We start from the raw sequence: 26,137 nt of genomic DNA on the forward strand, positions 1-26,137 counted from the left end.
TTTGTTTATCCTGCATAAGGAACAGCAATACAGTAGTCCAGACAGAATGGGATGAAAAAAATGAAAAAGAGTTTAAGTTGCATTGCATGTAAGAATTTCTTAAAGTCTCAAGACTGATCTTTTGAATCTCTATCCTGCTGAATTACTATATGTAGATTTTTCCTATCTTCATTTTTCACATCCGATCTAATAGATGTCACTAATGTGTGGCTTTCTATGGAAAAAGCACTTTACTATGTGTAGCCTCCCACTTTGGGAAGTGGCATGGGGCAGTGACAGAGCTCAGTGTGGCAGGGTACAGACATCTAACTATGCAACGCAGATAATGGAGAGCCTGTGTATGTGCATACATGCCCCTCTGAGCTCTAGCAACCCTAAGTTGTGACAACTGAACATCCTGAGTAGAAGATTCTAACGTGACCATCACATCTCACTAAATTAAAAACAATTAGGCACCAGTGGTGGATGTGTTGCAGACAAGTGTGCTCCATGCCAGTCACACCGGGAGCAACTTCACTGCATATACAGTATGCAGAGCTACTGAGATGGCTGGCTGTTGTTCCAAAAACTTTTCTAGCATTTCCAATTCACTGTTCCATCGCGTGACTACATCAATGACAAGTTTGTGTATTGGCAAATCCAATAAACATTGCTTCTGTTTAAGCATGTGGCTAACTATACTGCTAAGGTGAAAAGTTTCCAATTTGCCTCACCTGGCCAGCCTACAATAATGAAGTGACCATGTGTGGAAAGCAGCCAACATGAAGTAACTGTATAAGCTGTATCGTACAGATAGTATTAACAGCTTGATAAGTCACAATGGTCGGTTCTTTGTCTATATTAAATTCATCCAACTCCACTGTCAAAAAGCATCAGCTCTAGATCCTCGTTTTAACCTCCTGTTGTGATGTAAGATTTTGCATATAACTTGATAAATATTTTGTATGTCTTTATTTGTAATTTAGGCAAAGCAATGTTACATTAGTGAGAAGCATTCATGTTTACAACCCCTCCCCCCCTTTAGGAATGGGTCTCTGAATTTTACAACAGAGATGGGGGTGGGTGCCTTAAACCTGTTTGGTGAGTATTTCTCTGCTAAAGTCTTTCAACCCCCGCAAGGAAGCCAGGTTACCTTAACATATGGTTTGGTGGCAGGTGTTAAGATGTTCTATTTCCCCATTGGTCTGAGGTATGGCTGTTTGGAATTGGCTTGTCTCAGAGGCCTTTAAGTACTATGATGCCCTATTGACTCTAAGGGTTGGACAGAACATCTATAAATTTACTTGCTCAACCACATTATATTTCTCTTACTAACCAACATATGATGAAGAAGTATCTCTCTTACCAAACTGATGAAAACCATCACACCATGAACTGAAAGGACAACACAATGGAGACCACAGCTTAGCAGCCATACTGGAACAGGCATACGGCCTGTTCTGAAGAAAGCTGAGCACCAATGATGCCTTAACTAGAGACATTTTAAACAACTACAAGTCTGTGTGCCACCTGAAACTACACATCACCATTTAATCAGGTTGTATGGTTGCCAATATTCAAATGTACTTTGCATATTGTTATTATTTATGAATATTACCAATAATACATTGTTTTATGTTTAATTTAATTCCTGCTTGTCTTTTTACTACACCTAATTGCCTATAGATATAGAAGGGAAGGTGGGGATAAGTTATATACTATAATACCTTATAAACAGTGGTAAGTCTGTGAGATTAGGCATTTTGACAATGGCTACTTATTAATAATACATCAGGGGAAAGTAGAGCAACATATTACTCTACCAAGACAAAACACCGCTCTAGCGTTATACCCGAAGGTGACTCAGGCTGTGAAAACAGTGCTAACAGCGTTAGTCCCAAAAGTTACTCAGGCAACAGCATAGGCATGTCTTATGCAAGTGTCAGGCCTGCACATTATGTGGACAACAGTGTATAATGTCTGCTCCTATCCTCATAATGACATCTCATAAGAAATGTTTTCCACAACATTTTTGATTGAGTTTATGAGTCCCTGTCAGGGGCAGAGAATGAGTTTGGAAGAATAAGCACAGCTTCGCCTTCATGAAGAAAGATTGGGGGATTAAGGGGAGGTTTTATGAGCTTCAGAGAAAAAGAGGAGAAAAAAAGTTGGCCAATGAGAAACATAGACACACATAAAACCTGACTAGAGACAAGATAATCTGGCAACAGAAGAAATGATCAGAAAAAAGTGACCAGAAATGATGTCCTGAGCAGAGACTTTGTGTAATTATTAAGGTTATGGGCCAACTTGAATTGACATACACATTGACCTGATCATCATCATCTGCTAAAATTACACAAGATCCAGACTGTATGATATTAAAAGCCACATCTGCATTTTGCTTTTGGTTTAGGGCATCTATAATATTTATAGATTAAAACTAATTCATTCTGCTTTCCTGCTGGTATGTTTTATTTGTTATACTGTCAGCTGGGAAAATAAGTTCTTTAATCAGGTAGATCAATCAAGAGTGTAGAAAATAAGCTGCAGTGGCAGTCATACCAGGGGTAAAGTCTGAAGCTAGTAGACTATTGTCCTGATGCATATACACATACATACATACATACATACTAGGGGGCTTTGCCCCCTGCTCGCCAATCCCCGGGCCTGCGCTACACGCTAGCCACTTTGCGGTTCTGCCGTTCGCATATGAGGATGCGGATGTACAATTTAAATAGATTGTTATTTTCATGGGAATTGTTACATATGCATAATAGAATTATTTTACATTACAGCGAGTAATTAACCATATTAAAAAATAGTAAAACATAATAATTTGAAAGTAAATTATGTTTTATGTTGCATTATAGTTATTTGTTGCATAATACGATTTTGTTCTGTTTGGCTTTGAAATTAACACGCAAATACTTTTTAAACTTTTACCGTAAAACTTCACTAAAAACAATTTTTCAAATAAATTTTTTTTCAATATCGCATTGAATTTTGATTCAGTGTTTGGACTTTCATCATGAAAACGCAACGTATAACTGCCCATGATTGAATTTCGCTTCTTTCTCTCTAAAACAACTTTTTTGAATGTTTGACTCTGAGATTAGTTAATTGTCTTTGCAAAAGCTATTCTAACAGGAAACTGTTAATGTTTTAATACAAATGGCATATCAAGATCTCCTTTGTTGTCTAATGTTATCTGCAGAAGATGCACTACATTACCTTTTTTGGATACATCCTTCTTTCTACAGTAATTCGTGCAGTGGAAGACTGCAAATAATACAGTAAATAATACAGTATATCATTATTTGGAATACATGCATGTGTGTTCCATGTATACAAAGATCTGGGTAAGTGTAGGATGAAAGGAAATGTGAGAAATGCAAGAAATGCTGAACACATACCTAAAGCAGAAACTTTTTCCATGTTATACTAATAATGACTGAAGTGTATATACTGTATTATTTATCCTATACAACTCCAAATCTCACATGCAAATAAGGAGCCTTGGCTTGAGCTGAGAGAACTTTTTGCCCACAAGCTGATATCCGTCAAGGCGGGGGATGGGACAGCAGTCTGACTGCTGCTTCTGCAGATCGACACATTTACAAAACAAAAGATATTGGAGAGGTGTGAAGGGATTTAAGGTGGGCCGGGATTGTGGTTTGCGAGTTTTTCCATAGGCTTCAGAAATTCTAGTGTTAAGGAATCCAAAATTGTAAAGAGCTAAAAAGAACAGATGATGTTCAAAAATATTTCACTAAGATCAAAATGTTGCAGGTTAGGTAACTACAGCAAGATGGTTTAAGTTAAATCTGACCAATTGGTAAAGCATCATCTTCCTTTAGAAAAAGTTTATTTCAATTGCAGAGAGGATATCATTAGTAGAGCAGGTTTAAACCCAACAGAGTAACACAGCATAAAATCTAAAATAAATAACTGATAACCACTAAATACTTTAAGCAAATACAGAATAAGCAACACCCAGCTGTGCCTGAAGGCCAAAATCTCAACTTGACAGTATTTCAGCCACTGCGTCTTACTTCTGCTTGTGGAACACCACAGACGTATGCCACTTTAAATGTCATTATCTGAGGTTTTGTCCACCAGAAAAAACTTACTATACTGATTTCATTACTTAGACAACATCCCTTCTGTTTTTCCCTGGCAGACTCTGAAATATCCACAAATATACAGTGTACATAACTTACAGACAACAGATATTTTAATATCAATTTCTTCCTGAGAAAATCACTTACACTAGACAAACCTAGTAGTTATGATCGATAACCATCAACCATGTAATGAATCCCACTATGCAGGTATATAACACTGTGATTATAGGGTAAGACAAGGCCAAAATTACATGGCCTATGTCAATCTCAACTTGAAAAGAGTCACCATTTTTTAATGTAGAACATAAAAGTAGATTTAAAAAACCCTGCTAACTTTGGCAAGCACTATAAATTTACAGACGCAAATCAAATGTATGTTTTTATTGTATCATATTAACAATAAGAGCAGCTCACTACTTAAAATGGTAAATTTGGGAAGCAGCTGATATCGAAACTGTGACCTCTTATTGGAAGGCAGCAGTTCTTAGCATTGCACCACACAAGCTGTTGTATCAACCGCCTACCGTAACCTGTTATTTTTTTTTTCTTCAGTGAAATTCTTGAATAAAAGTGCACTTGTGTTGTTATACTTGTACCTTTTGTGGAAGTGTTTATTTCATATTTGTATTTCAGGCTTCACACATTACACATTTCATGTCTACATTTTGTCAATTATTACTAAAACATGAAAAATGTTTCTGTGTTAACAACGTTTTTACATAGACTGTTGTTGACACGGAACACACATGAAATATATGTATTCCAAATGATGATGTACTTTTTTACCCCATAAAGCTCCAGCACTTCACTCAAACATAAACACTGAATACTGAGAAACTTCTTTGCAAATTGAACTGCGGCGGTGTGCGGGGTAGACCTATCATTGCCAAAGTGTACAATCAAGAGAAGACTTCACGAAAGCAAATACAGAGAGATTACCACAAGGTGCAAACCACTGGTAATCTTCAAGCATAGGAAGGACAGATTAGACATTGCCAAAAAATATTTTTTAAAAACCAGCCCAGTTTTGGAACAGTTTTCTTTGGACAAATAAAATTAAGATCAATATGTACCAGAATGATGGACAGAGAAGAATATAGAGAAGAGAAGAAACGCCTCATGAACTGTAGCATACCACATCATCAGTGAAATATGGCGGAGGCAGTGTTAAGGGATGGGCATGCCTGAGTGCCACTGGAAGTGTGTCACTGGTGTTCACCGATGATATAACTACTGACAAAAGTAGCAGGATGAATTCTGAAGTGTACAGGTTTATATTATCTGCTCAGATTCAGACAAATGCTGATAGGATGACACTTCACAGTAGAGTACAGTACAGATTGACAATGAGCCAAAACATACTGTGACAGCAAATTAAATGCTGTCACACTAAAGGCAAATAAGTGGAATATTCTTCAATGACCAAGTCAATCAACTGACATCAATCCAATTGGGCATGCATTTCATTTGCTGAAGACAAAACTGAAGGCAGAAAGTCCAATGAATAAGCAACACATGACTACAACTGGTTCAAAATGCGGCTGCAAGGCTTCTAACAGGGAGTGGCAGAGGCCAACATATTACTCCAATTTTAAAAACCTTACATTGGCTGCCGGTTAGATTCAGAATCGATTTTAAGATACTCCTCCTAACTTATAAGGCATTAAATGGTCTAGCCCCCGCCTACTTGAGTGTTTTGCTCCATCGATACAATCCCCCTCGCGCTCTTAGATCCGCAGATCAGCTCCTTCTAACCATTCCCAAGGCACGTTTCAAAGCTCGTGGTAAAAGGGCTTTCTCCATCAGTGCACCCAGGCTCTGGAACTCCCTACCCTTAGTGGTTAGGCAAGCCACTTCAATTGCCACATTCAATTCACGCTTAAAAACACACTTCTTCACATTGGCTTTTAATTCTTAACTTGTTTCATTTTCTACTTGTTTTTCGCTATTTTCTCTATTTTATTGGTTCCTCTGACCTGTTTTTAGTTCAAATTCTCTCTTAATGTTTGCTTTAATATTTTGTTTTTAGTCCTGTTTGTTTTAACTGTACAGCGCTTTGGTCGGTTGTAATGCTGTGTTTTTAAGCGCTCAACAAATAAATATGGTATGGTATGGTAAGATAGTTGCAGTAAAGGTCTGGCAAAGAAATCATCAGTAGGGTGGAAACCCAGACTTCAGGCATTCATTGACTGCAAAGGATTTTCAACCAAGTATTGAAAATGATCATTATATTCATGATTGTTAGATTGTCCAAATACTTTAGAACCCCTGAAAATGGTGGGTCCACATATAAAAATGGCTGTCTTTTCTAAATGGTTCATACTATGTTTTTGTTAAACACCTTACTTAAAACTGCAACTCTACAGTTCAATCACATCTTGACTGCTTCATTTCAAGTTCACTGTGATTGTGCACAGAGACAAAATTATGAAAATTGTATCACTGTCCAAATACTTTTAAGACCTAACTGTACAGTAAACCCTCGTTTATCACAGTTAATCCGTTCCAGACTCTACCGTGATAAATGAATTTCCGCGAAGTAGGATTCTTTATTTATAAATCGAATATTTTCGCAGTTAGAGCATAGACCTTCTAAATACGACCTTCTATATACGTTTTTTAACATTATTAGAGCCCTCTAGACATGAAATAACACTCTTTAGTCAAAAGTTTAAACTGTGCTCCATGACAAGACAGAGATGACAGTTCCATCTCACAATTAAAAGAATGCAAACATATCTTCCTCTTCAAAGGAATGAGCGTCAGGAGCAGAGAATGTCAGAGAGAGAGAGAGAGAGAGAGAGAGAGAGAGAGAGACAGAGAGAGAGAAAAGCAAACAATCAAAAATCAATAGGGCTGTTCGGGCTTTTAAGTACGCGAAGCACCACCGGACAAAGCAGCTGCCAGGAAGGGAGCAATGTGAAGGTAGTCTTTCAGCATTTTTTAGAGGAGTGTCCGTATCCTCTAGGCCAGTGTGCGAACAGCCCCTTTGCTCACACCCCCTCCGTCAGGAGCAGAGAATGTCAGAGAGAGTGAGAGAGAGAGACAGAGAGAGAAAAGCAAACAATCAAAAATCAATACGAGCTGTTCGGGCTTTCAAGTATGCAAGGCACCGCGTGGGAAGCATATTGTATATCATTGAGGTGTTTTATTTAATATGTAATATGTGCTCTGGTTGGGTAGCTTCTCAGCTATCTGCCAATAGCATCCCTTGTATGAAATCAACTGGGCAAACCAACTGAGGAAGCATGTATCATAAATTAAAAGACCCATTGTCCACAGAAATCCGTGAACCAGCAAAAAATCCGTGATATATATTTAGATATACTTACATTTAAAATTCACGATGGAGTGAAGCTGCGAAAGTCGAAGCGCGAAATAGTGTGGGATCACTGTACTTCCAACTCATGAGAATACTTGACTGAGACTTAGTAAATAAAACAGATGGCTCATCAGTCCACGATCTAGTCAGAAGATACAAAGAACCCAACCTAACCTCTGTATCCCTTTCCATTGTTATTATATCTCTTTGAGTGACTAAGATGTATTCATTATCCCGCTGAAATATATACAATAAAGCTGCAAGTTCAGACAGATGGCTCTTAATGCTTTTTAATTAAAAATAAGCAAACATCTTTAACTCCTCAAATTGCAATAAGACAGAGCCATACAGTAAGTCTTGTTTACATTCCACAGGGTACATAATAACCTCCTGTAAATGCAAAATAAGGGAGACAGAATTATCATTATATTTTTCTAAGTGATAACAAAACATAAATAGCAATAAGTACACATAGCTTTTTCTTTAAAGAGTCTTACAAATATTGTAAATCAAAAGGGTTTAACCAGGTCTGGATTATTTAAATGACTGATGAGCATGTTTTTTTAAGAATTAAGCTAGCAATTACTAGAGAAACTGTGTTATCCAATACCAACTTTCACTTTTTAAAGGAGATTGTGTAAGTGATCATAAAAAGAAAAAATGGCATGTCTGTCTTAACTACAAATAACCTAAAAAAACAGAAATTAACTCACAATGATAAACTAGTTATGCAATGAGTTTTTATTATTGTATATATATATATATACAAACACACACAAACACGCGCACACAAACACATACAAAATGTGTGTAATTTTGAAAACACATTTCAATACGTGTCCGCCACTGCTGATGAACACATATTAGCACAGCTGGAGTTATGCTTGTAATGGCATTGGTGATATGTTCCCTAAGATGATTTATGTTTCGTATCTTTTCCTGATACACCATGGTCTTCAAATGACCCAAAAGATAAAAATCAAGTGGGCCATCAGTATGACTTCAATTCATTGCTCTTTACTCAAATGCATTTTTTAGGGTATCTGAAATATAAAAAATAAAATGTTAAAAACCATATGTATGGAAACTTATGGCCCACCCTGTATGTATGTGTGTACATATTTTATTTATTTATTTATTTACAAATTTATTTATTTACGCCGCAAGGCGAAGCTCTCAATTTACCAGTTGATCTATGTTCCTACCCTCACCTATGGTCATGAACTATGGGTAGTGACCGAAAGAACGAGATCGCGATTACAAGCGGCTGAAATGAGTTTCCACCGCAGGGTGTCTGGGCTTTCCCTTAAAGATAGGGTGAGAAGCTCAGTCATCCGGGAGGGGCTCAGAGTAGAGCCGTTGCTCCTCCGCATCGAGAGGAGTCAGATGAGGTGGCTCGGGCATCTGATCAGGATGCCTCCTGGACGCCTCCCTGGTGAGGTGTTCCGGGCACGTCTAACCGGGAGGAGGCCCCGGGGAAGACCCAGGACACGTTGGAGGGACTATGTCTCTCGACTGGCCTGGGAACGCCTTGGGATTCTCCCGGAAGAGCTAGAAGAAGTGGCCGGGGAGAGGGAAGTCTGGGCATCTCTGCTCAAGCTGCTGCCCCCGCGACCCGACCTCGGATAAGCGGGAGACAATGGATGGATGGATGGATTTATTTACATATATATATATATATATATATATATATATATATATATATATATATATAGGGTGGCACGGTGGCGCAGTGGGTAGCGCTGCTGCCTCGCAGTTAGGAGACCCGGGTTCGCTTCTCGGGTTCTCCCTGCATGGAGTTTGCATGTTCTTCCCGTGTTTGCGTGGGTTTCCTCCCACAGTCCAAAGACATGCAGGTTAGGTGCACTGGTGATTCTAAATTGTCCCTAGTGTGTGCTTGGTGTGTGTGTGTGTGTGTGTGCCCTGCAGTGGGCTGGTACCCTGCCCGGAGTTTGTTCCTGCCTTGCACCCTGTGTTGGCTGGGATTGGCTCCAGCAGACCCCCATGATAAAGTTAGGATAAAGTGGGTTGGATAATGGATGGATGGAGATATATATATATATATATATATATATATATATATATATATATATATATATATATATACACACACATATACTGTATACACATATACTACACACATGCACATATGTGAAACAGCCAGTGCATCTGAATACATACAATGGCAAAGTTAAATAATCTATTATGCTTTTTCTCTTTCATATTTCCATGGTGAACTTTGCAGTCCTTAAACATCCAAACATCCAGGTTCAAGCAACTACAAAGAAACTGCTCAATGTTTTAAAAACAGTCACTTCCATTTTTTCCTTTGATAGGTCATGGAGAACCAGCAAATATCATTGTATGGTCTACTGTAAAATGGGAACCAGATCCCTGGGTAGGATGCTATCCATCTCAGGTACTCAGTTAAAGCAAGAAAATTCACTTAACACAGACATCCTTGGAATGTATGAAGAAACTATGCCATTCCTTAATGTCCGCTTCTATACAAGGACATGTCTAATTTTTGCTTCATGTAGTGTTTTAAGGGCAAAAATGTATAAGATACAGGTGCCTAAATTTGCATAGGCTGAAGATCCAAGAGTTTTAACCATTAACATTAAACTGAACTGAAAATTGAATATAAGAGATACACATTTCTTCCATTTTTACAACTTAATTTGCTAATTTTAATCAAATACTGTACATATAATAAAAGAAAGTTGATAACATTTTAAATGTATGCTTCTACCCAGCATGTAACACCTTTTGGATTACTTTAAATATAAAGCAACATCAAGCATAACAAATAAAAGTTCTTGCACAAAAAAAGCTAAATGATATAATAAAGCATAATGGGCATTCTGTCCATGCAACCCAAGGATTTTTGATTTCTTCATGAATGTTATTCTATCTGAAGTTACTGCCAAATTCTTAACCCTTTAGGCCCTGACATCCTATTACTAGTACATAAATATGCAGCCATTTTTGTAAAGCACAGGTACGTTTGCAGCCATTGGAACCGGGTGTGCTACTATCATTGCAGACTGGAGTGACTGGCATACAGTCTGCGAAACACGGAAGTGAAAATGGTTGCTTCCGGACTATGCACGCCACATAGTAAGTAGCTCCACTTTCAATTTTATTTCCTCAAGAAGACTGAAGTAGTTGGCAGCTATTGTATAATAATAGTGATAATTTTTTTGTTTTTTCTTTTTTGAGCTTCCCAGACACCTCAAAGGTAGAATCTCTCACAAAATAATTTTCCCATAAAAACATGATTACATCTTACCTGAAGAAGGGGCCTGAGTTGCCTTGAACGCTTGCATATTGTAATCTTTTTAGTTAGCCAATAAAAGGTGTCATTTTGCTTGGCTTTTCTCTACATTCATAATGGCTAACATGGTACAACACCCTAGTACTACACCCATAAAAACAGAAAATCCAGGGCCGAAAGGATTAAAATCTTTTTTAAAAATTGAAGTTTCCCAATCATCTGTCAGTAGGTGCTATATGAATAACGTAAATTATGTTAACAAGATGCATAATATTTTTGCTTCCTTTGAATTAATTCAGTCAGGTGCTAGGCAATGAGGTTAGGTTCTTGTTCTAATTTTCTGGTAACATCAGAGTAGAAGCATCATTTACAACACTTACTAAAACTGCTTGAAAAATTTTCATACTTAAATTAGTAAAACACTGTACAGATTAAACACAGCCAGATCACTTTCAATGGGAGGCTTGCATTTTCCTATGTACCTACATGAGTTTTTCTCAAGGTTTTATTACCACATTTCAAATGCAAATAGATTAGGTTAATTGGCTACTCTAAATTTTTCACATATAAGACAATAGTTAATGTACCTGGCAACAGACTGGTGCTCCGTCCAGGGTTGGTTGTTGCCTTGCACCAAATATTGCCAGTATGCGTCAGTCAAAAACAGTCCTAAGTAGCCACTAGAATTTTTATCCAAATAGTACAGTCTATTTTTTATATCAGAGTAAAAAATAAATCTATAAAATAATGGTAGAATAATCCCATTACATTACCTAAAATTTATTTATATTAATATTCACTAAAAAACTCAGAAAATACTAGCCTGCAACACTCATTTACTACACAAGTTCCCAGCAGTCAACATCTGCATAAAAGTGGGCATCTCACTTTTATAAAGACTATAAATGACTAAAGGCCTTCATAAGTTATCTTGCATTATATTTAACCACTACAGATACAAAATCACTTGAACATGATCTAAGGGACTTTACATACTAAAAAAATCCATCCATTTATTTTCAATCCTACATAATCTCCACAAGTATCCTATTCAGTTTAAATAGGACTAAAATAAGATGGTGAAAACCCTGTCTTTATTTGTAGGTAGGCCTTATGGAAGAGACAAACAATATGTGCCATAAGCAACTTATGGCTTGCTTTACCCTATTCACTATTTAGAGGTCAAAATGGATGCTAAGAAGCAGGAACACGTGTTGATTCTCCCCTTCTAAATGAATCTTGTAAAACCAATAAATGACACAAGAGAAAAATAAAAAGACATCCTCTGACTGGGGGACATTTTAAGCACAGAGCCAGGAGAAAGGAAGAAAACTACAATGTATTTTATCTTTTTTGCTAGATACTGGAGTCATTTTTTGACACTTACTTTACAAAATACTATTTAAAAACAACTCACATCTAACAAACAATAGTGTACAAGTTAAAGATTTGCAGAGGTTAACTGAACCTCATGAATATACATTAGATGATATTACAAACTAAAACAAGAGGAACTACTTAAAGTTCTTCCCACCATAAGAGCTCAATTTATTTCTGAGAAACAGTGCATAAATAATTTCCTGATGCAGGGAACTTGACACTGTAATTGAAAATCAATAACTCGTGAATTGATGAAAACAACATGGAAATAGCTCTTACTGCTGTAAGCTGATCACAATCAATTACTTAAGAAGCACAATGCTTCAGAAGTATTTATGTAGAAAATGCAAAGAAAACAACTAAATTTGCACAACTCTTCTTGCTCATTCCTTGTCCTGGAGAATAAATAACCAAAGAATGTTAACATTTAATGATCTTAAATGAAAATAGTCATCAGGTTACACTTTTTTTTACTAATAGTTTGATTCAGTATGTTCTAGTAAATTTGGTGTTTTTGTCTTCAGAGGTGAAAAAAGAATTTTAAAATCTCAGACAAAAAGTGTGCAGAATATAGAACCTCACCTGTGGACTGTCTTGAAAGATCATTAAAATAAACACCAGGAGCAACATGATGCATTCATAAATGGAAGACTCTGAGAAAACTAAAAAAAAAAAAAAAAGTATGGACTGATCTTTCAAATGACCTCCTTCTAACAAGATCAAACAAAATAAGCAAAATGTGAAAAGGCTTTAATGTGAAATATACAAGAGACTTATTTCAGATTACTCCTCTATGAATCATTATTTGAAAAAGCAGACAATAAATAAAGAAGCTAATCTCCAAATGACCACAAAGATAAAATCAAAAGTAAATAAAAGGCTACATTTATAAAATGCTTAAAAATATTTATAAATGTTATTTTGTATAAACAATATTGATATTGCTGGGATTATGTTACCATGTAAGACTGCTTCCAATTATATAAGAACCTCTACACTTAATAAATAAACAATTTTGAAATAAATGAAGTTCAGTATTTTTCAAGTCAAAGTTCTTTATTCACAATCATGGTCTAAACAGGATTAATTTGCCACATGAAATTGCATTCAAAAGTGAAGTGTATACTAATTTTAAAAATTCCTTGTTTGCTCTTGCAGCTTACAATAGAGCTTAATGGTACACAACTCCATAAGTGAATGAAAAAGCCTTAAAACCTACTGAATACATCCATTTTGAATCAACAAAGGATTCTATTTAAGAAAACATGCCTTTAAAGTTTACGAGGCATTGAAAAAAAAGCCATACTTTTAGTAAGTTCTCAGTCATGGAGTAAACTGCACGTGTTCCCATTTGGAGGTGGGGAAGGAGGTGTGCCTCACAATTGGCTAGATAGCACCAAATACTCCCATTAGTCCTATCCTTACCTTACTGCTTTCACTCTCAAATAATTTTGGCAGGAATGTTGCACAAGAAAACTGCCAAAAATCATGTGACTGCAAAACACTTGCCAAGCACATCAGTCACAGTCAAATTTTAACCTACATTTACAAAATATGCTTACAAAATGCAACTTGCATTTGTAAAATACTTGGACACAAACTTTGGGCAATACTTTAACTCTATAAAAAAGTCATACACCAAAACCTCATGCCACAAAAAAGAACAAAGAACACAAGGAGCCATTTAAGTGATGATAAACAAGAAAAGATAAGACAGCACAACACTGCAAAGCATTCCAAAACAAGAGGTCAGCCTACATAAAGAGCCACTGAACAGCACGCTAATACTCGGGCCACGCTAATAACTACTGAGTATCAACCATCAGCGCTACTACAAGACAGTGTAACTTCCTCAGAAAATACAACATAGATCCAGAATAGGCACTTAGTCTAAAACTCATTTGCTTAGAAGTTTCCAGGATATCATTGACACACACACAACCCATATGTGCTGGCCTCCAAAAATAAGCATTGTAAAGAGGAATAAGAAGAAGAATGACAATAATAATCCCAGATGGATGACAAACATGTTTAAGAAGTTCAAATGGACTTGTTATATGATTGTAAGAAAGACAAACAATATTATAATGTGCCAAAATCTATTTATATTGCTGCCATATCCAATACAAACAATGGTGAACCTCCTGTGTAAACAGATTTAGAGATTTACTCAAAACCACACAAACCAAACACCTGTCGATTTTAGCCCCTCATGTCCACCTGATATCCTGGTGTATTGTTCATTGTTTCCATTTGGTGAGCATTGCTGAAATACTATTCTTAAAAAAGAAAATATGGTAAAACAATAAATCTTCACTTTTATTTTCATCATTTGACAATCACATGAGACTTCACCCATATTTATAGCTCAGGCAAGCTTTAGTTTAACAACATTTTAAATTGTCTTTCACTTGAGGACCACAGAAACAGAGAAATCCTCTAGTAATTAATAATATTATTTGCATAATGGTAATACTTTTCAACTTTTGCTTCCTGTAACTGTATCCTTATAATGACAATGAACAACCAGCAGAGTAGGCATAGGAGCAAATGAAACTGAATCCTGAACATTTACTGTACTTCAACATCAGGTCCACTAGTGTGGTCACTTGTGAATAACAGTATAAATAATCAAAACAATGTGGAATGAAATTCATGATAATGATAATGAGGAATATCTTAAAATCCAAGATAAAAAAGAAACACCAAATCATCTTCATGTAATTTATACGAATACTTGCCACATTCTAATAATATTATATTTATTAAACCCAGTAGAATAATTTCAGGGTAAAAAAAAACATGATGTACAAAAAGATGGTATCTCTTCATTGTTTTACCAACAAGATGTGGTAAGAGATATACATGGTTGGCATTTCTGAACCTACTGTATCTAAAAGAAATCCTAGACAGTATACAAAGAAATGGCTAAAAAGACTTACCCCACATGGCTGAAAAATGAGTCCATCGACTTCATGGCTAACCTGAGAGGTAAAGCTGCCTTCCACAAGCTGAAAAAAAAAGAAAAAAATATTGTTTGGTGATAAATAGAAAGTATTTTCATTACATTTCCAAGAGTCAAGCAGTTTCGGGAACAAAAATATTTACATTAATAACACAGACTGCACTTTACAAAAACAACGCTAGAACAGTAGTGCACAAACATTAGTAGGAACAGTCTATATTAAATGGCAAGGGACTTTGACCTCATTCTTTTTGTTGGTCGTATTTTTCTTTCTTTCAGCCTTTCTTTTGTTGATGTTTACTTGCTGAGCTGACCGTTCTTCATGGGCTGCCGCCGTGTATTTCTGTGACAGTATTACTGTCTTGTACGGCTCTATTCAATAAGGGCGCGTAGATAATTTAGTTCAAATGGCTCTGGAATATGTGAAGAGCAACAGGTGCAGATCTTTATTGACGCGCGCCTTTATTCGCTGCGCCCAATTGAGGTCGTCCTTTTGAGGCTCGCCTTTTTGTGCGCGCCCTTATTGAAGGATACCGTCTTGTACGTCCGCTGGCTTGTACGTCCGTAATATACCTTTAATTTTCTCTGGCGGTAATACAGGCGTGCGCGTCGATAATATGCCTTTAATCTCCTCTGACAGTAATACTGGCATGTATGTGGCTGTAATATGCGTCACTGTATTGTGTACCTTTAATTTCCTCTCGCAGTAATACTGGTTTGTATTTCCGTAAAACGGCTCTAACTTTCTCTGACAGTAATATCGTGCATAGCACCGTGCCCCGCGCATGCGCACTTCACCAGAAGACACCCACACACGGACACCTGGACGCACATAGGGATTTTATATATATAGATTACAAAGATGAGCAATTAACGCTATATATAATATGAAAATAATACAAAAGAAACTGCTGAAGTGTGAAATAAAATGATAAGTCTATTTTAATTATTATAGACAAAATGAATGATAGTGCTCTTTCTTAAATGCAAGTTCAAAAGCCAAAACATAAACCAAAATGAAGGTTTCCGCTTTTTTGTGGGTCTTGAAATTACCTTTATAAAAGTGGAAGGATGGCAGTTTTAAAATCGCATCCTCATTATATGAAACTAATACACTAGACAGTATAAATAAAACAACTATTAAGATCCTGTAAACTTTACCCACAACGGCACTGTTTCTAGCAAAGAAGATCTGTAGGTGAAGAATGACTTTGGTCCTCACTGTAGAGAGACACTGTACCTAACCCCTAGAAAAAATAATTGGTAAAATAATCTAATTCCTTAGAAAATACCTAATTACAATGTACCTAAGGTAACAAGTCTTGGTGGACTGTTATAAAATTGCTTTCATGGCAGCTACAACTTCCAGCTCTAAAAATCATCACATTTTGAGTGAATGCCTGCATGAATGTGCCCTGCAATGGACTCATTCTTCATCTAATGTTAGTTCTAACATTGTGTATCATGCTGCAGGTAGACTAATGGCTCTCTGAAAAACTTTATTTGAAAAAGTGGGTCCAGTAATGAATAAAGTTAGAATCATGCTACAACAAGGTAAGTAGGTGCAATGAATTGAGAGTAGATTAAAGGAGGTCTTTGAACAGGTGGTTTCATGCCTTTGGTGCTAGGTGAAACTATGGCATGAAAGGGTGTGGGCAGCCTCCGCAGCTGATTGAGAAGCCAATGATAAGGAAACATTTAAATATTAAAGTAAGCAAGACACTGAGAAAAAGGCTAAAAATAAAATTAAAAGTCTACCAGTAAATAAATAAACATGCAAAACAACTTCTCTTAACTAAGTTCAACCTAGCCACTGCTCATTTAATAATACTATAGAAACTTTTTTGCATAGTAGGATGCATGTGGAAAACATTTAATTAAATAGTTTAGAAACAAACATTTTACATCAGTGTTGCTGTAGCCATTCTAAATGACCAAACATATCTTCATTACTAATTAAATTTAAGAAATGCAGTTTACTAGAGTTTGAAACACATTACACTTTAAAATTACTTTTAAAATAGTCATCAAGTAGTTAATTTACAAAAACCTAACATAAGAAATTATTGACTTCCATCCAGGTCTGAGACTCTTAAATCTCTTTAGAAAAGAAATTACTCAAGCCTGTGCAGGATATAAAGCTTTAAAGATCATTTAAGCTTCCAGTGAAATGAACACATTTGTTGTATCCTGTTTATAATAGTGAAACGAAGCTTGAATCTTCAAGATGTCCCAACACAGCTGACAGCTGAGACAGTGAGAGCAAGTCTCTTTGCTGGCTTGATTGGGGGGTGTGGGCTTTCTCATCAGGCGACCTAAATAACAAACCATTTTAAAGGAAGTATAGACTGAACAGATCCTGTCACTAGAAAAATGTAGGGACTGTCAGCCAAACACTGACGTCAAGAATGCACACAGTACATTGAAACATTCTTACAAAATGCCATTTTCAATTAATATTTGGCTTTTAGAGCAGAGTTAAAACTTTTCTTTTTTACCCCTACACAAATAAGCTACAACCTATGAATGTACACTTGGATACAGTCAAAACCAGAAATGTTTATCTACTTCAATATTATCACCTTCTTTAGGATTAGTTTTATAAATATAGCTCTGTTTATAAATGCCACATGATTACAGAAAGGAATGAAGCCAAATCTTCAGTATATCAATTAAGTCCATTAATCTGAGCTGTGTGAAAAAATGTAAAGCATTGATTCCTCTAACAGTAAATAACTGCGTAGGTATGGTAAAAATAATACAGCATCAAATAATTTAAAATGTAAGGGAAATTAGTCAAAGATTAAAAACAATAAGTTCAAGGACAGCTCATTTCTAACTTCTTCTAATTCTGGTCTTTTTGAAAATTTTTACATACAACCCAGATTTGTTTCTTACCCATGTGATCATTAAACTGGCTGTGAGCTGCATTTTAAAAGTTTTCTCAAGATACTGTATCCTTGGAAGTGACCTGTGCTCAGCAATGATAGCAGGTGAATGATTGCATGATAGACAGAAATGGCAGAGAAAACCGTGACAAAATGTGACTTAGGCCAGACGGTGCAAAAATTCATTCTCCATTAGTGGATCAATATATGAATGCAGGTCAGTTTTCAGAATAAATCCACAAATAAAAATCTATTTAATAAACTGTTATTATCCCCATATTATGACTTTACTATATATTCATGATAATAAATTAAACAAGCCCCAAATTACTGTCAAATAAATAATGTAAATATATCACAATGGCAGAACGTTCTTTTTCTGTCTTCCAGTTTAGGGGAAGTCTCAAGATCTTAATAGAGAAGTAAACAGGAAAAACCTCTGCAGCAAATGAATAAAGAAACTCAAAGGCAATGACCTGTGATGACCACAGAGCTCATTGCCCTAATAAAAGACAGAAAAGTACATACAGTAATCCCTCGCTACTTCGCGGTTTACTTTTCGCGGATTCACGACTTCGCAGGTTTTTAAATACAAGTGATTGCCCGCCTATCGCGGAAGTTATGTTCCAGACCCATCAGCAACAGGAGAAAATCCGCGATATAGAAAGACCATATAAATAAACATTTTTATAGTTTAAGCCTTAAAATACCCATCCCACATGCTTTAAACACATGTAAACTTATAAAACACACTTTGTTAACACATATGATATGTGGATGTCGGGCTAAGGATATGAGTAACATCTCACTATTATAAAACATTTTAACTTCACGCAAGACAAGACAGTGAGACAGGAAAATTGGTGATGTACAGGCTTTTAAATTATTGACAGGCAGAGCGACAAGCAGCACAAAGCCAGCACAAAGTCCACTTCTCCTTAGCGTTCATTCAGCTCCCCACCCCCTTGACAATGCGAACTGCGCCTCCGGGGAGGGGGGTTTGAGCTAACGTGCGTTCAGCCCTCACATACCCACACACACACTCCTCCTCCTTCCGAACGCGCAGAGCGACAAGCAGGCATTTTGGCAGAAGCAGCACAAAGTCCATTTCTGCTCAGCGTGAGTTCAGCTGCCCCCCTTCACAAAGCGAGTGCAGACACATTGACGTCTGATCGCTGCGTGCAGTGTGCAGTGTTGGTCTGCGGTGTTTAAGAATGTAGAAAGTGTTTAAGAACATAGGAAGTGTTTATAAGAGTGTGGGAAAGGTTAACAAGAGAGTGAGAAAGGTTTATAAGAGTGTGGGAAGGGTTTATAAAGCCTTAAAATATGTATAAATAATAAAATAAATATAGGTCGCTACTTCGCGGATTTTCACCTATCGCGGGGGTTACGTTCCAGAGCCCCCCACGATAGGTGAAAATCCGCGAAGTAGCAACCTATATTACAGTAATCCCTCGCTATATCGCGCTTCGCCTTTCGCGGCTTCACTCCATCGCGGATTTTATATGTAAGCATATTTAAATATATATTGCGGATTTTTCGCTGCTTCGCGGGTTTCTGAGGACAATGGGTCTTTTAATTTCTGGTACATGCTTCCTCAGTTGGTTTGCCCAGTTGATTTCATACAAGGGACACTATTGGCAGATGGCTGAGAAGCTACCCAACTTACTTTTCTTTCTTTCTCTCTCTTGCACTGACTATCTGTGATCCTGACGTAGGGGGTGTGAGCAGGGGGGCTGTTCGCACACCTAGACGATACGGACGCTCGTCTAAAAATGCTGAAAGATTATCTTCACGTTGCTACCTTCTGTGTGCAGCTTTTAAGTATGCTGCACGGTGCTTCGCATACTTAAAAGCTCAAAGGGCACGTATTGATTTTTTTATCTGTCTCTCTCTATCTCTCTCTCTGCTCCTGACAGAGGGGGTGTGAGCTGCCGCCTTCAACAGCTTTGTGCCGCGGTGCTTCGCATACTTACAAGCCAAACAGCCCTATTGATTTGTTTGCTCCTTTGAAGAGGAAGATATGTTTGCATTCTTTTAATTGTGAGACTGAACTGTCATCTCTGTCTTGTCATGGAGCACAGTTTAAACTTTTGAAAAAGAGACAAATGTTTGTTTGCAGTGTTTGAATAACGTTCCTGTCTCTCTACAACCTCCTGTGTTTCTGCGCAAATCTGTGACCCAAGCATGACAATATAAAAATAACCATATCAACATATGGTTTCTACTTCGCGGATTTTCTTATTTCGCGGGTGGCTCTGGAACGCAACCCCCGCGATGGAGGAGGGATTACTGTACTGTAGTCCTTCGAAGTTTATGAGGTGTCTGTTATAGCAATTGGGTGTGTCAAGGAAACTTTAGCAATGAGCATTGCATGATTTACATTTGCAATGCACTAAAGTGAAGAAAAGCAAATACTGCATATATAGGCTAATTTTAAAGCATGCCACACTATACAGACTGAGATTTGGAATATTTTTGAAAGGGCAATCAATTGTAGGTTCTATATATCTGTACACAGAGAATTATTTCTAAGGGGCACAGAATACAAAATGTTTAAAATTACTAATGAGGTTGAAATTGATTAGGCCAAAAAAACTTTTTAACAGTATCTAGCCCATATACCGTATAGCAGCCATTATTTGTCGTGACTTGTGCTATATCTATTTTCTTTTCCTCAAGAGCTTCTGTTTCGTGAGGTAATAGCAAATGTACTCATTAATGTGATAAATGTGTTTTATCCATATAGTATGCAGTTTGTTACTTGAAAGTTTTTCATGGTTTGACATTTCATTTCAGTTTGCATCTCGTCAGTTAGGCTTTGTGCCATTCATGTTATTTTTAACCTTTATAAAACTGAATTGACACCCTTGATCTAGGCTCAAACCAAAATATTTGGGGTCATATTTCCAAACTTAATGTTTTTAACATGTAATACTTAAATGGCTATAAATAACATATGGGCAAAGCCTTTCATTTGGTCAAAGAGTATCTGAACGTGTGAAATACAGTCTTACAGTATTTGCAAAGTATGACCTTCATTAAGTTCCTTTAGATTTCACAATAATTTAGAATAAAGCCACTTACCCGATTATAGTGAACAAGGAGCATGCACAGTTATTACTGTTTTGTTCATGTTTCTTTCCTTTCAACAATAAAATATTCTTGTTTCAATGTTCATTTTAATTATCCATTGATGTAATAATGGTTATGAAAATATGCACAATATTCTTAATTGTGTTAAATTAAGATGCTTTTTTGTACAATAGACATACTACTCAGCTGTAGTAATGAAAGAGATAAAATTTGCAGAACTAATAACACAATTTCAAAATCAATCTTGAGGAAAAAAAAGAAAACATAGAAAAAGCAAAACCTAACAGAACAAGAATTCAACGCCCACCCGAATGAAAGAGAGGTGTGTCGAGAGATGGGAAAACATTCTTTTCAACCTAAATTAATGCTTGTTCTATTTATTTTTTTTTTTGTTTCAGTTAAGTCTTATCATGTTTTTAAAAAGTTTTGGACAGATTCTCTAAATGAAAATTTGATTTTTTTCCCCCAAATTCAAATCATATACAATGCCAGTTACCCTCTGACTTATTAAAACTGGGTTGGGATTCCTCCAGTAAAGCAGGTTACGGCTAAGTGCTAGTAGTGTAGTAAATGCCTTTACAATCAATTTGTCTTTCTCCACTTCAAACTCATCCAAAAGTATATCAAACATAGGTGTTATTGGGTTAGGAGTGATTGTGACATCAAGGTTGTCTGACAATTATTTAAAGATTTTTGTTCAAAATGATGTTAATCTGGTCCACTCCCAAAACATGTGGCCTAGTCATGCTGGAGCCTGATAGCAAGTTGGACCTTGCCCTGGATAAATTTTGGACAATTTTAAATTACATAAGTGTGATTGATGAAAGATTTTAAGTTGTGAGTGCTTGGCACATAAAATGCTACTATGTATGGCTGATCTCCACTCCCTTTCTGAGATGTTTAAAAGGTCCTTTTCCTGCCCTACCATAGGGAAGATTCTTTGAGATGCTTTTATATATTATTGAGATGCTGTCTGAGTCAGTATTGCCACTGGAATAGAAATGGATGGGAGGGCTGGAAAATTGGGTAATTTACTTCTATAAAATTTCTAATTTCAGAATAGAGCAAAAACTGTGTTGATGGGAAGATGAATTTGAAGTGCAATTGTTCATAACATGCAAATACATCATCTACACATGATTCTCTTAGTGTCTTAATTTCCGAGCATTTTCCAAAGATTAAATACTAACTAGGTTTGCAAAGACTGAAAAAGGTGATAATCATGTACTGGAACAACAAATAAAAAGCTTCTCTGCCTTGAAGTGCATCTTGCATTGGATTCATATTCTAAGTGACTGGTGGACGATTGGATTATTGGCATATTGACCAAAGGTAGTATTTACTGCGGCACAAAGCAGGGCATATAAAGAAGTACAGCAAGATTTTATTTCCATTGCTGACCAGACTGGTGTAAATTCATCAATTTTTGCCAATTTTAAGCCTTTATAGTACTGAATTTATATTTTCCACTCAATAATGAAAATTAGGTAGTGACATGCCACGGTCTAACTTTGGTCTTTGTAGGGTCATCTATTGAACATGTTGAAGCCTTGAATTCCAGATAAATGTCGGTTACAACTGGGTCTAGCTTCTTAAAGAACAATTATTTAATATGTATAGGAATGCTCTGAAATAAAAATAGAAGCTTAGGAAGGGTGTTCGTCTTGACAGCATTGATTCTGCCTGCTAAGATGAGATGGAGGGTAACCTTTTGTTTGATTTTTTTCCATGTTGTTACCAAAATTGTGTTGAAAAAGAACTTTACATTTCCTTGTGATGTTTAGCCTTAAGATATTTAAACTGTTTTGATAGAATGAATGGAGAGATGTCCAGTCTAGTTCACTGTGCTAGACAATTTACTGGAATTGTTAATTAATCAGGTGTCATTTTGCTTGGCTTTTCTCTTAACTAATCAGTTAATTAATTAATTAATTAATTAATTAATTAATTAATTAATTAATTTTGAGCCCAAATGTCTTTTTAAATTCTACTAATGGGTTAAGGACTAATAGTAAAGCCATTTGTGGGTATGATATATAAAATACCATGTCATCTGCAAATACTCTGAAAATGAACAGTGTCTCGATGACAAATACAAAAAACAAATGGTGATGGAAGGCATCTTTGTCGTGTACCATGTTCTAGTTTGAAGTAGTCTGAGTTTATGTTGTATATATGAACTCAAGGAAAAAAAGTATACAAAGTATACTCCCATCTCACATGTCTAAAGGCTAAGATAGTATTTTTTAAAGGAGAGGTTAAGTAAGAACCCATTTCAACTGCAAAGAGACTGGTTCAGACAAATTTTCATTCTAGCTATATAAAGAAAACCAGAGGTGTAGGAATTTTAAAACAAAAGGCAATCCCCTTCATAGCATCAGACGTAGTATCTGACCCCAAGGGCCACTACATTGATAAATATACAGTATATGCACAAAATATGGATAAGGTTATGAGCATAAAATTTTAATGGTTGAAGATTTTTATTCTATTTTACAATCCAGACCTGGATAGATGTTTAACTAAATGGATGATAACATTGTAATGGACCATAACTTATCAGACTCATGGAGATTCTGAAACCCAAATTCAAGGGAATATTTCTTCTTCTCACCAGTACATCATAACCACTTAAGAAGTGGTTATTCCTTTATTGATAATAATTTATTGCCTACTATCAAATCTTGTAAGTACGACACTGTTGTTTTCTCTGATCATGTTCCTATTATCTTCAATATTGAATCATTATGCCCTACACACTCATCTCCTAAGTGGCATCTTAACCCACTGTCATTAGCAGATGTGAACTTTACAGAGTTCATCTCCAAACAAATCAATTACTTTGTAGAGACACATTCTCAAAGGTTTCTGCAGGACAAATTTTAAGGGGACAGATTATTTCATAACTTACTCATTAAAATAAATTGGAGATCAACAAGTGTCAGAGTTAATTAGTGAGATTTCTAGAATATACCATGTCATCAAATGAGGCACTTTACAGGAAAAGACATTCTCTACAATCAGAATGTAATCTCTTGACAACAAAAGAAACTGAATAACTCATTTTTAAATCGTGACATCATTATTATGAAAATGCAGAGAAACCTAATAAGATTTTAGCTCAACAAATTCAAAAGCGGGAACTGCAGCGCAGTAACAGAGATTACCAACACAATTAGAGATAACATCATGGACCACAAAAATATAACTTAGACATTTAAAGAGTACTATAAGCCCTTATACTCCACTCAGTTTAAAGGAGATGAGACACAATCTATGGAGTTTTATGATACAATACAGTGTGATGATATTCTTAGTGCAGAAAAAACTGACAAACCTCTGACACTCTCAGAATTACTGGATACTATAAACTCACTCCAAAGTGAGAAAGCAGCAGGCCCTGATGGCAACTCACTAGAATTTTAAAATGAAATTATCAGCTAAGTTAGCGTCTTTTTTATTAACAACATTCATAGAATCGAGTGAAAACAAAATTCTACCTCAAGCTTTTTTGGCATGCATTAATTACCATTTTTCCAAAGAAAAATAAGACTCACTACAATGTGTGCTACACAGACCATATCAGTTTCACTTCTGAATAATGATGTTAAGATACTCTCCGAAGCTTTAAGCAAGAAGGGTCAAGAAAGTGCTTCCTTCTGTAATACCACATGACCAAACTTGATTCATTAAAGGCAGACACTGAGCTTCAAATCTTCCTTGTCTGTTTAATGCAATATACAGGTAGTCCCCAGGTTCCGGACATCCAACCTACGTCTTACGAACGAAGACGCAGCCTCAGTAACTGCCGCTCTGTCATCTTTGGCCTGGGGATGCTGCAAGCGGTGGCTGGAGGGGGGCGATTTCGCTGCTCACGCAGTGTAGTGTCCCTCGGGCGGCTCCCGGAGGCAAGCGGTGACCCGTGGTCCATAGTCGCTGAGGCCACAACTATCGCTCATTTGCAGGACGATGGTTCGCTGCCCGCCCACTACACTGCCGCAGCTACTGCTCCTGACTGGACGCAGGCTGGATGGAGAAGAGGGGGGTGTTTCACTGCCCGCCCAGCACACACGGCTGGTAATGCTGCAAGCGGTGACCCAGTTGTGGCTGAACGGGGCGGCTGGGGTAGCATTGTAGTGTGCCTCGGATGGCTGCCTGTTGAATTGGGGTTGGGCGATTCACTACCCGCCTTTGGCTGCAATGTGTTCGTTCTCGGTGGGCGGATACTGCAGAGAGCATACTATAGTGGAGGTGACTGTGAGGTTGGCTGGTGATGAACCGCCCTTCGCCGCCCCCATTCATTCTCAATTGCAAGCCTGCTTGTACTATTACGCACATAGCAGAAAGTTGTCTCTTGTCAGTACATCAGACGTGTTGACGGGTGCCTTCCTGCTGTGATAACGTGTACAGTGCTGTGCAGAAGAGCTCATCTTAACCTTTTGTCTTCACCCTTCAAGAATGTCTCTGAAACACAAATCTGATCCAAGTGCTGGTGATACAGTAAAGAAGAGAAAAACCATCACCATTGAAAATAAAGTAGAAATAATAAAAAGGTCAGAGAGAGGTGAAACTCCATCATTCATTGGCAGAGCACTTGGTTATAGTCGGTCAACAATAGCATTTATTAAAATAATGTACCCGTTCCAACTTACATACAAATTCAACTTAAGTACAAACCTATAGTCCCTATCTAGTACGCAACCCAGGGACTGCCTGTACTCACTTACAAAATCCAACACACCAGAGATCTTATCATCTTTGGATGGAAAAAAAGCCTTTGACAGAGCTGAATGTGACTATTTATCCACCACACTGCACAAATTTGGGTTTGGCCCAAACATATCTGCCTGGACAAAATTGCTTTATATCAGTTCAACTGTATACTTTTATTGTAAATTTGCGCTACAAGCTTATTGTAACAGACAGAACAGTGGTTCAGTAATTAGCACTGCTACCTCACAGCTGAGGACACTAGAAATTGATCCTGACTACACCACTTTTTTCTATGTTTTCATACACTTTATTTCAAATTTTAAAAAATGCATGTTAGGTTGAATAGTGTCTCTTAACTAGCCCAGTATGAGAACATCTGAATATGTGTCT

General features: G+C 36.8%; 1 protein-coding gene across 1 annotated transcript in view; it reads right to left on the reverse strand.

Annotated features, from left to right (window-relative positions):
* The window catches only part of rngtt (RNA guanylyltransferase and 5'-phosphatase), a 947,965-nt gene that overhangs the window by 357,643 nt on the left and 564,185 nt on the right, over positions 1-26,137 (reverse strand). Inside the window, 1 exon segment of the mRNA XM_028797536.2 lies at positions 15,028-15,096. Within this exon segment, the coding sequence (XP_028653369.1) occupies positions 15,028-15,096 (69 nt within the window).

The sequence above is a fragment of the Erpetoichthys calabaricus genome, chromosome 3 (genome assembly GCF_900747795.2).
Source record: "Erpetoichthys calabaricus chromosome 3, fErpCal1.3, whole genome shotgun sequence".
NCBI classification, from domain to species: Eukaryota; Metazoa; Chordata; class Cladistia; order Polypteriformes; family Polypteridae; genus Erpetoichthys; species Erpetoichthys calabaricus.